The sequence below is a fragment of the Garra rufa genome, chromosome 13 (genome assembly GCF_049309525.1).
Source record: "Garra rufa chromosome 13, GarRuf1.0, whole genome shotgun sequence".
In the NCBI taxonomy this organism is placed as follows: Eukaryota; Metazoa; Chordata; class Actinopteri; order Cypriniformes; family Cyprinidae; genus Garra; species Garra rufa.
Window position 1 is genome coordinate 12834950 of NC_133373.1, and position 15972 is coordinate 12850921.

Sequence of the window (15972 nt, forward strand, 5' to 3'; positions counted from 1 at the left end):
AGAATTCCGCGTTGCAGTGGCGTAGTCAAGCGGTTTTGTTTGTACGCGTCGAGTTCCTAGAAAACGTTGAGGTGTGTAATATGATACATACGCGAACGTTAAACATTAATGTAGCGTTACACATATAAAAAAAACAGACTGTTTCTCTGTAAGCGAATGAAATGTGTAAGTTTGTTTGAGGAACTACTGAGGTAAAAAAAAAAAAGTTACAAGAGCAAACGTGTAACTGTGAGTGTATGGCGTTTCGTAAAACGTTAATCTCCCACAAGGCTTATTATTAACGGCAACAGCTCCGGTTTAATTCCGGGTTACACGGTTTCAGAGTTGGTCAAAAGCCAACAAGATCAGTCTTACAATACAACCTGCGAAAAGACCTTAACGGTTATATTTATCATGAGTGTGTTGCGCAGAGCTGTCTTGAGGACTGGGCGGATTCTCATTCAGTCCAGTGTGGAGGTGATGGCAGCGCGCAGTGTGTTTGCAGGGCCGATCAAGCGTCTTTTCCCCCGGGTTAGTTTTACCCAGACCCGCTCTTGGTGCTCTGATGGGCCAGTTTCTGATCGAGCTGAAGTACGGCTGAAAAGGCTTGATGGTGAAGACAAGGGTAAGTGCAGCAACTAAATCACATGATAGACTACTGTACCTGCTTGCAAACGCGTATAGAACACCTGACTACACCTTACAGGTATATTTGGGCAGTTAACGTAACTTCCCAAACCTTTGTAAATGCTTTTATTTTGGAGTTCAGGTTTTACATAGTGCAAGGTGCATGGATGGATTATTCACACCGGAAATTGGAATGTTATGGAATTTAAATTATGGGAAAATCTTGAAAAATTATTAGAGGGAATGTATACATACATACAGTCATATATTTATATTTGAAAAGTTAATTTATATATTTATAATTTATGCATTTATAAGTTAAATAATATGTATCACAATTATTACAAGAGGAAAGTATTTGTGGTATGGTAGTTTTTTTTTTTTAAATCTGCTTTTAATTTTGGAAAGTAAAGCATGTGTCAAACAATATTTAATGGAACAGTGGCCAAGGAGAGGTCATGTCTTTTTTTTTTTATACTAGAGTGTATCATAAATCAGCATGTCAGTGTGATACACAATGCATTGACACTGGTGTGCTACTTAATCACCTTTCATCCATTATTTCTTACACTTGTGAACTATTTTATAAGGACCCATGAAAGGTAGTTTAGTTTAAACAATAAAAGTTTGGTCTCAGATCAGATTAGAAACTTTATATTCAAGATTATATCATTCTGATAATGACAAAAAAAAAAAAAAAAAAAAAATCTGAATGTCATAAATTAGAACTGGTTTCATGATCCAGATTTTATATTGGACATTGAGTGGCGAACTAGCCTAGAGGCAAAATTGTTTATTGTGCCAAAGTAAACAAAATTGAACATAATATAAAACTGAAGTGTATGATAATATTTAAATGAGATTAAGAATAGGGTTTACATTGCAAAGCTTGGTCACAGTTAGTGCTTTTCTGAGAAACTTAATGGGCATAATTCAGTAGGAATCCACGTGATTCAAGAGGGAAATTTCAAAAGGATGGAATATTTCCTTTTTTGATTTTGCAACAAGTTCAAATTGTCAAATGTTGAGCAACAGAATGTCACGTAGTTGGAAAGTGACTTCGCTGTCACAGCATAAACATTATAACTACTTTTGAATGGCATGTAACATCCCAGACTTTAGCCAGAGTCATACCGAAAGTGCAATTGCTCATTATTTGAATGTGGCATCATTTTTTTCTGTGTTGTCTGTGACCACATCAAAACAGACCTGCCACCCATATTTGGGTCACAGGCTTCCAGTCGAGAACCGGAACTGTAGCCACAGCTTCAGTTTCTCTTTTTTCTCTTGTCTGTTTAGGTATAGTGGAAGTGCTGATGTGTCGTGAAAGGGCAAGGAACTCTCTGGGACGTGTATTTGTGGGTCAGGTGAGTGTGCAGAAAATCCCCTGTCCTACAGCATCAAACTCAAAATGCAGGAAGCAGAAGAACTAGTCCATGAACTTCCTATATACATATGGTATGTGTTAATATGCCTTTTTGTTTTAATAATATGCCCCTCAATTCTCAATAATCCTCCTGGTGTTTTAAATTCCCACCAAACGTCAGAAGGAATCATTCATTTTGTGATCTTTAGAGATAACAGATTCATGTAAATAAATAATAAATGTGTGTGTAATACATTCAACCAATTGCTGGAATGGTTTTTAAATATTAAAGGAGACATATTATCCCCCTTTTTACAAGATGTAATATAAGTCTCAGGTGTCCCCAGAATGTGTCTGAAGTTTTAGCTCAAAATACTCCACAGATCATTTATTACAGTTGAGGTCAATAGTTTACACCCCCCTTTCAGAATCTGCAAAATGTTAATTATTTTACTAAAACTAAAGAGGGATCATACAAAATGTGTGTTATTGTTTATTTAGTACTGACCTGAATAAGATATTTTACATAAAAGATGTGTACATATAGTCCACAAGAGTAAATAATAGTTGAATTTACAAAAAAGACCACATTCAAAAGTTTCTTAATACTGTGTTGTTACCTGAATGATCAACAGCTGTGTTTTTTGTTTAGAGATAGTTGTTTATGAGTGGTTTGTCCTGAACAGTTAAACTGTCTGCTGTTCTTCTGTAAAATCCTTCAGGTCCCACAATTTTTTCCAGCATTTGTTTGTATTTAAACCTTTTCCAACAATGACTGTATTATTTTGAGATCCAGCTTTTCACACTGAGGACAACTAAGGGACTCATATGCAACTATTACAGAAGGTTCAAATGCTCACTGATGCTTCAGAATGAAAAACGATAAATTAAGAGCCAGTGTGGGGGTCAAAACTTTTGAACAGATTGGAGATGTGTACAATTTTCTTATTTTGCCTAAATATCACACTTTTTCATTTAGTACTGCCCTTCAGAAACTTCATAAGATACATGAAGTAACATGTTTCCCAGAAGACAAAATAAATCAAATTTACCCTGATCTTCAAATTCAAAAAGTTTTCACCCCCGGCTCTTAATGCATGGCTTGTCCTTCTGGAGCATCAGTGAGTGTTTGAATCATCTGTAATACATTTCATTTGAGTCCCTCAGTGTGAAAAGATGGATCTCAAAATCATGCAGTCATTGTTGGAAAGGGTTCAAACACACAATAATGCTGGAAAACCAAAGAATTTGTGGGACCTGAAGGATTTTTCTAAAGAACACCAGGCAGTTTAACTGTTCAGGACAAACAAGGGACTCATAAACAACTATCACTAAACAAAACAGAAAAACACACACCTGTGGATTATTCAGGTAACAACACAGTATTAAGAATGAACTTTTGAACGGGGTCATTTTTTTTTTTTTTTTATAAATTCAACTATTATTTTCTCTTGTGGACTATATGTAGACATATTCTATGTAAAAGATTTTGTTCTGCTCAGTACTAAATAAACAATATGCATTTTGTATGATCCCTCTATTTTGGTAAAATAATTAACATTTTGCAGATTCTGAAAGGGTGATGTAAACTTTTGAACTTAACTGTATATCATTTTGAAAATGCCTATTTTGAGTGGAAGCAGAAACACAATGTTTTTGTGCATGTCTCTTTAAATGCGAAGGAGCTGCTGCTCCCCATCCCCTTTTTCAGAATAGGGCTGTGCCTTTAGAGCACGTACCTCAGATACTTTGCCAAAAAAACATCTGTTTGCTTTAGATAATCATGTCTATCAAACTGAAACTATGCAAATTGGTTTAAACTCTTGATGTAAGGTTTTCTGAGCGCACGCATTCGAAGCACACGCACAGAAAGCGGCTGTCACACGGCATGTCAGTACCAAACTAAGTTTTTCTTTCAAGTCTTATTGCGCTTAAACTGTCAAATACAGAAAAGTTTATGTTAAAAACATAAGTTACAAAAACAGCCAGTTATGTCTTTAGGTAAACAGCTGGGGGAAAAAGTGCATGTTTATATTAGTTCTGTTTGGCAGTAGTGTAATATACAGTAAATAAATCAATAAATCCACTGCTCTCTTGTCTCCTTAGAGTCTGGGACTGTAAATAGTGTTTTGTGCTCATCTGTGCAGCCAACGACAGAACAGTTAGCATGTTCTGCTCAAACGCTTGTCATGGCTTTAGAACTGGTACACCGTTGTCACTTGTGAAAACTAAATGGCGGTGCCGTGTTTGGAAATGTGCAGATATCTTTGCCACGGAGGGAGTGAAATCTCACACGCTAGTTTTTTCACATGCTTGCAGAAAAAGGCTTACTAAAACAAAGTAATCCTTTTTCACATTTTGTGTGTTGGTAAATGCACTGGGGACCTGTTTATAGCACTTAAACATGGGAAAAGTGAGATTTTTATGATATGTCAGCTTTAACTCAGCTTTAATTTCACCTGAGTAACAGATGCTCCATTTCTGTCCATTTTCTTCTTTCTGTTCCTATAAAGCAGAATAAGAACTATTTTTTTTTAACATTTGATCAGTTTATCAGAAGAAAGTCTTGCAAAAGTGTGTCAGGCCTTAAATAAATAACAGTGTACAAAGACAAAAATAAACCGGGTGCATCTCTCATAGAATTCTGCCTCAAATCAATATCTACTGTTTTTATCATTCTCCGTTTATGCATCAATATCTGTCTTCCTCTGTGTAGATGAGAGAGCTGGTGTCACCGTTGCATCATGACGCAGCGGTTCGTGTGGTGGTCTTCAGGAGTTTGATACCCGGAGTCTTTTGTGCAGGTTTGTACAGTCATCCATCACACAAAACCAATGACAACACTGACAGCCTTCTTTAAAGGTGACATATCATGAAAATCTGACTTTTTCCATGTTTGAGTGCTATAATCGGGTCTCCGGTGCATCTGCCAACCCAGAAAACATGACTGACTAAGACAGAACATTCTTTAGAGTCCCAGCCTCAGAGGAGACTAGAGTATTGCTGCCACACAGATCTAATGTAAACATGCGATTTCTTTTCCAGCTGTTTACCTTCACAGATATAATATACTGTTTTTTGTAACTCCTGTGTGTTTTTAACATAAACCTTTGTGTTTTTGATAGTTTAAGTGCAATAAGACATGAAAGAGAACTTAGTTTACTAATCACATGCTGCATAACAGCTGCTTTCTGTGTGCACTCAGAAAACCCTATATCAGAAGTTTATACTAATATGGTGTAAAACGCATGATTTCAGTGTGATAGACATGATAATCAAAACCAAACACATGGTTTTTATTTTTAGTATCTGAGCTGCGAGATGTAAAGGCACAGCCCTATTCTGGAAAAGGGGGCAGGGAGCAGCAGCTCTTTTACATTTAAAGAGCCAAGCACAAAAACCGTTGTTTTTCAGCTTCCACTCAAAGTGATATAATAAATGATCTGTGGGGTATTTTGAGCTGAAACTTCACAGACACATTCTGGGGACACACCTGAGACTTATATTACAAATTGTAAACAGGGCACAATAGGTCTACTTTAATGAAGATGTCATCTTATGTATATCAGTATAATAAAGAAGAGCCGAAGCAGATATTTTCATATGCTATAATTAGGCTTTTTGTGTGTTGTCAGGGGCAGATCTTAAGGAGAGGGCTCAGATGAGTAACCCTGAGGCAGAGCTGTTTGTTCATGGCCTACGATCACTAATGAATGACATCGGTGAGACACGAGGATGATGTTTCTCATGAATATTGCAAAATGACTATAATCCTGCACAGAAAGTGATGATACAGAATTCTGATAGTGTTGCCCTGAAAAGGTAATTGTTTCCCAGCTGCAAATATGATTATGGCTGGAGGTGAGAATGATTGGATATGCATAATAATAAACTCACAGTAGGTACGTTTTCTCTGTGACCTCAATACTTGAGTTTGGTAAATAGTTTGGTAAATAAAATTGAGAAAAATGCTACTGTTTTATAAGCAAGAAAAAGAATAATAATATAAGAATAATCTCTATACAATTTTCTACTAACATTTGATCAAAAATACAAAAAACGAGTGTCTATACAATTGAGTAAACATTTTAAATATTTAAAATATAATTTTTCAGCATAACTGTTTCAATATAAATGTTGAACTTTAAATGATTAATTCTTAGTGTGTGGTAGGTAAAGTATTTTATTCAGTTTCCTTTTAATAAAAACTAATTTTAAATACTAATTTATTTTAATAGCCAAAAACATATGTATCTGTGTGCCACAGTTGCATGCAATCTAGTTACTGCAAGATTTTCTCCCATTACAAAAAACATAACATTCCGTAATATAACTGAGGAAGTTGCATCATTTGGACCCTTTCTACAACATGACAGGAAGACAAGTAAATTATTGCTCAATTTTTACAGATTGTTTTGTTGGGAGCTATTTGACAAACTTCATCATCATTGATAATGATAGAATTTCTGAAGGATCATGTGACACAGAAGACAGCTTTGCATCACAGGAGTAAATTACATTTTAAAATATATTAAGCAGAACACAGTTTTTTTTAATTAATTGGTACAGAAAACAATTGCAATATACTTAACCTGAAATAAAATAAAAATACATATGGGTCATTCCGTGTCAACTCAACCTGAGGTCCCTGGCTCAAATTTCAGATTTTGCTTGATTTTGATTATTTTTTCTAAAGAAAGATAGACATGTATAGTGATGAAAGCCAAAATATTTAAATGTCATGGATGAATATTTGTGAGTAATCCACTCTTTTGTAGAGGGGGGTCAAAATGGTCATCTTCACCTGAGATTCAGAGTCAAGAGATTGGTAGGTCTGTTAGTAAAATCTCTTGACTTTAGCAATCCTTGTTGCATTATGTGCCAGTGATGAACATTCAAAAATGGAGAAACAGCACTTTTTGATTTTTTTTCTCCAAAGTTTGCATGCCTGTAACTCAAAGTATGAAAGATAACTTAAAGCCCTTTTAGATATTGGCCCTATGAGATTCAGTTCCAGAGATATTAAAATTTAAATATGGCTCCAAAAGTAAATTGTTCAAATGCACACATTTTCAGTGATCAAATGAGGGTCAGTTTCACTTCTCTTTTAAAGAGAAATGTCTGAAGAACAAATAATGTTGAAACTAGAGTTGTATCTTATTTCTATCTGTCAAGACAACTGCATTGAACATACCTGCAATAAATATTGTTTTTCAAAGGTTTGCATGCCTATAACTCAAGAAGATTTAAAGATATCGCAATATGATTTTTGATTCTAGTTGTTAATGATCTTTTCTTTTGGAATCTTAATTTTTAAGGCCCTACATCATTTAATCCCAGAGATCTAGGAATCTTAATGAGGCTCCATCTCCAGATTGTTGAATACTACCCATTTTCAGTGGTTGAAAACCAAATGTTGGTCACTTTGTATTCAGCTGATAAATATATTATATTTAAAGAACAATGTCTGAAGAAGAAATATTGTTGAAATTAGAATGTTTTCCCTTAATCAACAAAATACAATTGTAATTTCAATGTTATTTCTTTTTCGGACATTGTTATTATAAAATAACTATACAAAGTGACCAAATTTGGTTTTCAACCACTGGAAATTAGTAATATTTAACAATCTGAACATGGAGCCTCATTGAGATCCCCAATACCTCTGAGATTAAACGATGTAAGGTCTTGAGAATTTAAGATTCAAAAGAAAAGTTTATTAACATCCAGGATCTAAAATCATATTGCGATATCTTTAATACTTCTTGAGTTATAGACACACAGACATTGGAAAAAGAATATTTATGGCACTCAAACAGGTTTGTTCATTGCAATTGTCTTGACAGAAGACCCATTATATAAAAGGCATTATTACTTAAGGTACAGGCATGCAAACATTGGAGAAAACTTGAAAAGTGCCGTTTCCTCATTTTTGAATAGTCATCACTGGCACAAAATTCATCAAAGATGGCTAAAGTCAACAGGTTTTTACTAACAGACCTACCAATCTCTGTGTAAAAATAACATTATGATGTTGACATCTTTCTAAAGTCATTTTTAACCCCCTGTAATTTGACTCTGAATCTGAAAATGGCCATTTTGACCCCCCTCTACAAAATAGTTGATTACTCAGTAAATATTCAACCATGATGTTTAATATTTTGGCTTTCATCACTATACATGTCTATCTTTTTTTTTTTTACTTTCCAGTTAACTTTTCTATTTTTTTCCAAGTTTCCAATTACCTTTTGAATCCCAGTTTTTCAACATGTCCTCACTTTATATAATGTGTCAGCACTGAACACATTCAGCAGAGTGTTGAGAGGTCCAGCTGTTTGAAGCCTTTTCCCATTAATGTGATCTATGACCTGTCTGATCTGTGTGTGTGTCCATTATGTGCCAGCTGCGCTGCCCATGCCAACTATCGCAGCAGTGGACGGCTTTGCTCTCGGGGGCGGTTTGGAATTGGCACTGGCGTGTGACCTTCGCACTGCAGGTGAGTGGCTGTTTTGACCTTCTGGGGCTAGATCGCGACAGGTATCGCAACTGCGGGTGTGGGTTTGCGTGATTTGTAGTCATTCTGTTTGGCACGTCATGGAGTGGGGAATCTCTGCGGTCACGGCATGCGGAGACTGGGTCCTTCAACTGACCTTTTTCTGTGATTGCGTGTGTGTGTGTGTGTGTGTGTGTGTGTGTGTGTGTGTGTGTGTGTTTTGCAGCACATTCAGCGCAGATGGGCCTGATTGAGACTACGCGAGGATTACTCCCAGGGGCTGGTGAGAAAAATAAATAAGTAGATAGAGCGACTGAAATAATAAGACAAACAGACAGCTAGATGGCAGTCCAATTACAAAAGAGAGACAGACTAACAGGAAGTTAGCAGACATAACAGGACAGACATACTTAGCTTATTTCAACAGGAAAATATATTTAAAGGGATAGTTCACCCAAAAATGAAAATTACCCAATGATTTACTCACCCTCAAACCATCCTAGGTGAATATGACTTTCTTCTTTCAGATGAATACACTCGGAGTGACATTAAAAAATGTCCTGGCTCTTCTAAGCTTTATAATGATAGTGAATAGCTGTTGATATTTTGAAGCCCAATAAAGTGCATCCATTCATCATAAAAAGTGCTCCACATGGAGGTTAATAAATGCCTTCTGAAGTGAATCGATGCATTTGTGTAAGAAAAATGTCCTTATTTAAAACTTTATAAACTGTATAGACTCTAGTTTCCGCTAACTGTCGTGCACGCATTCATGAGAGTGTTGCGTTCCAGCAGATGACGTAGGACATTGGCGAACGCGGAAGTAGAGGGAAAGCGCAGTAGAGAGAGCAAAACAACAGTTAGCGGAAACTAGAGATTACAGTTTATAAATTTTAAATAAGAATGTTTTTGTTACACAAATGCATCTGTTCACTTCAGAAGGCCTTTATTAATCCCCAGGAGCCATGTGGAGTACTTTTATGATGGATGGATGCAGTTTTTTGGGCTTCAAAATCTCAACAGCCATTCACTGCCATTATAAAGCTTGGAAGAGTCAGGACATTTTTAACATAACTCCAATTTTATTTGTCTGAAAGAAGAAAGTCATATAGATCTAGGGTGGCTTAAAGGAGTAGTTCACTTTCAGAACAAAAATTTACAAATAATGTATTCACCCCCTTGTCATCTAAGATGTTCATGTCTTTCTTTCTTTAGTCGTAAAGAAATTATGTTTTTTGGGGAAAATATTTCAGGATTTTTCTCCATATAATGGACTTCTATGGTGCCCCCGAGTTCGAACTTTCAAAATGCAGTTTAAATGCAGCTTCAAAGGGCTCTAAATGATCCCAGCCGAGGAAGAAGGGTCTTATCTAGCGAAAACGGTTATTAACGGTTATTTTCTAAAAACATTTACAATTTATATACTTTTTAATCTCTACACAGTACACACAGAGCTAGACAAGATGAGCATTTGAGGTTAAAAAATTTTTTTTTTTAGAAAAGAATCACTTGTTTTGCTAGATTCTTTCCTCGGCTGTGATTGTTTAGAGCCATTTGAAGCTGCATTTTGGAAGTTCAAACTTGGGGGCACCATAGAAGTCCATTATATGGAGAGAAATCCTGAAATGTTTTCCTTAAAAAAACATAATTTTCTTACGCCTGAAGAAAGAAAGACATGAACATCTTGGATGACAAGGGGGTGAGTACATTATCTGTAAATTTTTGTTCTGAAAGTGAACTACTCCTTTAACACAATAAAAAAAGCATATTAAATATTTTGTCCAAATATGTAATATGTGTAAAATGAAACAATTGATAAATCTGGATCTGAATACTTTTTACAGCCACCATAACTAAACCATAATTTCATTGTTTGTGTATCAGGAGGCAGTCAAAGATTGCCCCGAACGGTCGGCTTTGCCGTCGCAAAGGAGCTGATTTTTACAGGCCGGCGTGTGGGGGGTGAAAGGGCCTTAGAGTTGGGGCTGGTAAACTGCTCCGTGCCACAGAACCCGACGGGAGACGCGGCCCACAAAGAGGCTCTAAGTCTCGCAAGAGAGATTCTGCCTCAGGTGAGTCTGCAGGACATTTCCATCCACATTTACTTCTTCTCTCAGTCTTAGACACTTTTTCGCCTCTGCTACTGTCTCACTGAATTATACTCTCTTCTGTTGTGCGCACACTCCAAAATTATGGGTACAATTGTTGGAAGTTGCCGGTATTCTAAGAATACCTACTTCCCCCCAGTCCGTTTATCCGCCCTTTAAATAAAACAGTTCGAGTCCGCGTTAAAGTTTAAAGCCAATTTAATAGTAAAGTCAAAGAGTGCTGAGCTCAGGATTCCAGAAGAGCCAATATCAAATCTGACATTCTGGGCAGTCCAGGAATGTCTCACAAAGCTAAAATATGCATTTATATTCTTGATTCTGCAGGCCCCTCCTTCTGACATCTTTCAGCTTCCTCCTCCAATCAGGACGTGTTCACCAACCGTTCCTGGACAGAAAAGAAAATACAGCCCCATCCCATTCTTCTTCTTAGAGTGACCAAAAGTCTAGTCTAAAGTGACCTTCAAATTGCTACTACTTTTGCAGGGCTTCTTTTCTCCTACGTGCCTGTAAACAAAGGTTTCTCAGAGAGAGTTCGCATATACACACACACATTTTACTAAACAGATTCTGTTACATAGTGTACACTTTGTCTTTTCATGAGCATAGAACATTTCGTCTTCTCATAAGCACAGAACATCCAAAACACAAATTTAAAAGCATTTAGAAAAAGTATTTTCCACAACTCTGATAGTGTCCTGTGAAGTGGGTTTCAAAGGCTACTCGGACATCTCAGATTGTCGAGAGTGTACAGTGCCTTGCGAAAGTATTCATACCCTTTTTTATTTATTTATTTACATTTTGTTATGTTGCTGCCTTATGTTAATGCTTTAAATAATGTTTTCCCACATCCATCTACACTTCATACACCATAATGGCAAAGCGAGTTTTTAATATCTTTGCAAATTTATAAAAAAAAATGGAAATGATTGCATAAGTATTCATACCCTTATCTGGGACAGTTGAAATTTAGCTCAGGAGCATTCATATTGCTTGTAGATGTTACTAAACTTCAAGTGAAGTTAACCTGTGGCAAATTCATTTGAATGGTTATCATTTGGAAAGACGCATGTCTTAATAAAAGGTCTAACAGCTGAAAATTAATATTAGAGCAAAAACCAAGCCCTAAGGTAAAAAAACTGCTTGCAGAGCTTAAAAACAGGATTGCATCAAGCCACACATCTAGAGAAGAGTTCAGAAAAAAATCTGCTGCATTGAAGGTTCACAGAAGCATGTAGTCTCTGTTACCCTTAAAGGAACACTCCACTTTTTTTGGAAATAGGCTCATTCTCCAACTCCCCCCGAGTTAATAAGTTGATTTTTACCGTTTTGAAATCCATTCAGCCGTTCTCCTGTTCTGGCGATATCACTTTTAGCATAGCTTAGCATAGATCATTGAATCCTATTAGACCAATAGCATCGCGTTTTAAAATGACCAACGAGTTTCCATATTTGTCCTATTTAAAACTTGACTCTTCTGTAGTTATATCGTGTACTAAGACCAGCGGAAATGCAAAGCTGCGAGTTTCTAGGCTGACATGATTAGGAACTACACTCCCATTCCGGCGTAATAGTCAAGGAAGTTTGCTGCCGTAATATGGCCGAAGCAGGCGGAGTAATATCAGAAATGAGTTCCCAGCTAGTTTAGCATTTGCACATGTGCTGCGTGGTATTACTGCTCCTGCTTCAGCCTTATTACGGCAGCAAACTTCATTGACTATTACGCCGGAATGGGAGTGTAGTTCCTAATCTTATCAGCCTAGAAACTCGCAGCTTTGCATTTCCACCGGTCTTAGTACACGATATAACTTCAGAAGAGTCAAGTTTTAAATAGGACAAATATCGAAACTCGTTGGTCATTTTTGAACGTGATGCTATTGGTCTAATAGGATTCAATGATCTATGCTAAGCTATGCTAAAAGTGATATCGCCAGAACAGGAGAACGGCTGAATGGATTTCAAAACGGTAAAAATCAACTTATTAACTCTGGGGGAGTTGGAGAATGAGCCTATTTCCAAAAAAAGTGGAGTGTTCCTTTAATGGAAGAAGTTTGAAACAACCAGTACTCTACCTAGAGCTGGCCTCCTGACCAAACTGAGCAACTGATAGAGAAGGGCTTCGGTTAGAGTGCTAAACAAGAACCTGATGGTCACTCTAGTTGGGCGGTGTGGCAAGACTCAATCCTCTTCTCAGTGAAGACGCATAAAAACGCATGCTGAGTTTGCAAAAAAGCATCTAAAGGACCTTCATACTGTGAGAAGATTCTGTGGTCTGTGGACCCCAATTCCAAGCATCATGTTTGAAGGAAACCGGGCACTTCTCATCACCTGTTGAGTACCATCCCGAAAGTAAAGTGTGCTGGTAGCAGCCTCATGCTGTGGGCCTGTTTTTCCAGTGGCAGGAGCTAAGGGACTCGTTAGAGTAGAAGGAAAGCTCAACACAGCAAAAAAAAAACCTGTATTGGTGTGTGAGCTAATTTTTGTAGGGATTTTAATTATTTAACAAGTGTAGCTCATAGAAACGGTTTTTATTCATGTATGTTTACTTGTACATTCATGTTTATACGTTTCTGTGGTTATGAAATTGTTCGCATACTAGTTCAGCTGTAGCCACAGGCATTTCATTGTGTACTTGTGCCTTAATCTCATTTGCGTCATGTGACACTGTATTGTCACAGTGAGCGTCTCCCATCATGACTCGAGACGACAGGCTGGCCATGAATATGTACGGCCTCAAGACAGACCTGGCTCAAATGTGCTATTACAGTCTTCCCTCAGGCCCACTAGTGTCCACAGCACACAATTAACACCACAAACAACTTCGTAATGGTACAAGAGACACGTACATAATCGAGTGCGTGACCTTGTTATTCATTGCCTTTGGAGCTAACCTGAAAATGGGTCAAATCATCGTCATTATATGACTTGGCATGTGGATTTGTGGAACTGGAATCTTCTGTACTGAACTAAACTCTTTCGTGACAATGCCATAAACAATGTAATGGTACAAAAAAAGAGACATGCATGACTTTGTTACAGTGCCTTGCGAAAGTATTCATACCCCTTCATTTTTTTTCACAATTTATGTTGCTGCCCTTACAATAAACTGCTTTAAATTGCTTTTTTTCCACATCTATCTACTTCATACACCACAATGTCAAAGCAAAAACAGATTGTCACAACTTCGTAAATGTATTAAAAATAAAAAAACCTGAAATAAGTACATTGCATAAGTATTCATACCCATAAGTACTTAGCTGAAGCACCTTTTACAGCCTCCAAGTCTTTTTCGGCCTTTTTTTTTTTAGTCTTTTTTTCATTTGCTCAGTTTGGCCATCTCTAGGAAGAGTCCTGGTTGTTTCAAACTTCTTCCATTAAGGGTAACGGAGACTACATGCTTCTGTAAATATTCACTGCAGCAGAAATTCTTTTCTGAACTCTTCTACAGATCTGTACTTTGCAAAAGTATGGTTTCTAAACTCTACAAGCAGTTCTTTTGACCTTAGGGCTTGGTTTTTGCTCTGATATGCATTTTTAGCTGTTAAACCTTTTATTGAGGTGTGTGCTATTCCAAAACATATTCATTCAGTGTTTGCTACAGGTTAACTTCACTCAAAGTGTAGTAGCATCTACAAGCAATATGAATGCTCCTGAGCTAAATTTCCCAACTGTCCCAATTAAGGGTATGAATACTTATGCAATTGAATCATTTAAGTTTTGCAAAGATGTTAAAAAAAAGGGGGGGGGGGGGGTATGAATACTTTCGCAAGGCACTGTATTTATTGCTTTTGAAGCGAACCAGAAAATATGTCAAATCAACGCCATTATATGACTTGGCATGTGGATTTGTGGAACTGGAATCTTTTGCATTGAACTAAGTGTCTCGTGGCAATGAGAACATCCTGCTTTTCTGGTTTCCCTGTGATTGACAAGTCATTCAATTAGATAAAAATGAAGTTAGCCTATTTAGGTCAGTGTGAGAGCGTCATTCAGACACGTCACGCCACAATAACTTTTGTCAGCACTTCTGTCTACCTGACTTAACTGTGTCATGATTATGTGACTGTGTGCCTTAGATGGATTCAGTACAGTACAGATTTTACAGTTGTAGTGTAAGATAACAAGCAGAGGCCTGTTTTATAGGCAGAAAGTAATACTTTTATTCAGCAAGGACACATTACAGGGTTAGCTCACCTAAAAATTCTGTCATTAATTACTCACCGTTGTGTTGTTACAAACCTGCAAGACCTTTGTTCATCTTCTAAACGCAAATTAAGATATTTTCGATGAAATCCGAAAGCTTTCTGACCCTGCATAGACAGCAGCGTGACTACCACATTCAAGGCCCAGAAAGGTAGTAAGAACATCATTAAAGTAGTCCATTTGACATCAGTGGTTAAACCGTAACGCGATGAAGCTACAAAAAACTTTTTGTGCACAAAATAAAAAATGAAAATGTGTTTTACCAGATTTTTGTTTTCCTACCTTGTCAGGCTCCGATTGCCGTGCGAATGGCTAAAGTAGCCATGAATCGAGGCGTTGAGGTGGACATCTCTTCAGGAATGGCTATTGAGGGAATGTGTTACGCCAGGGTGAGTGTTATACATAAACCATGTGGTTTAAATCTGCACTGTTTTATTTTGTTGCAGTATTTTATGTGCTTGGTTTGACTGTTAAATGTTTGTGGTTTCTCAGCTTATTCCTACACGGGACAGACAAGAGGGCATGGCTGCGTTTATAGAGAAGAGGCCTCCAAGGTACATTGGAGAGTGAATGTCTGACGGTTTTAAACTTGCATAACATGTTTCAAAACCATGTGGTTTACTAGAGACTTACGTTACTACACCGTACCCAGTGTTGGGTTTGAAATCTGAGCTTTGTAAAGCCTAAAATTAACTAATGTTTTTCATTTTTTCATACATAGAATGCATGGTCAGAAACAAACTTTTCCATTAAAGGTCAATATTTCCTAACTAGAATGGATTTCTAGGGGCTTTTTTTACATTCATGAGGGCAATTTTTATAATCACCATATTATGTTGTCTTTGATGTCAAACTTAACTTAACTTGACTTAATCGAACCCAAATACTTCAATCAATATTTTGAAGTGTTGTTAATAATAATAGACTGTTTAAAATGGTTTCTAAATTATACATGTAAAAAAAACAGAAGCTCATAGGGCTGCAATATTATCCAATTTCATTGTACTTGTACAATGACAATAAAAAGATTCAATTCAATTCAGTTGTAACAAAATTAAAATTTATATAAAAAAACAATATAAAATGTTTTTGTTTCATTTTGGTCACTTTCTGGCTTCACAGACAAACTTGTCACAAGTTATGCAAAAACTCCTGTTATAATCACTCAAATGACTAATTATTTTACCAAAATAAGAGGG

General features: G+C 36.8%; 1 protein-coding gene across 1 annotated transcript; it reads left to right on the forward strand.

The window, feature by feature from the left end:
* The first annotated feature begins 67 nt into the window (after positions 1 to 67).
* On the forward strand, positions 68 to 15817 carry LOC141283146 (enoyl-CoA hydratase domain-containing protein 2, mitochondrial-like). The gene is made up of 9 exons (XM_073816419.1): positions 68 to 604; positions 1906 to 1973; positions 4689 to 4776; positions 5608 to 5694; positions 8376 to 8468; positions 8692 to 8748; positions 10350 to 10537; positions 15064 to 15162; positions 15266 to 15817. The coding sequence occupies exons 1-9, from the start codon at positions 394 to 396 to the stop codon at positions 15341 to 15343; spliced, it is 969 nt and encodes a 322-aa protein (XP_073672520.1). The 5' UTR covers positions 68 to 393; the 3' UTR covers positions 15344 to 15817.
* The last annotated feature ends 155 nt before the right edge of the window (positions 15818 to 15972 follow it).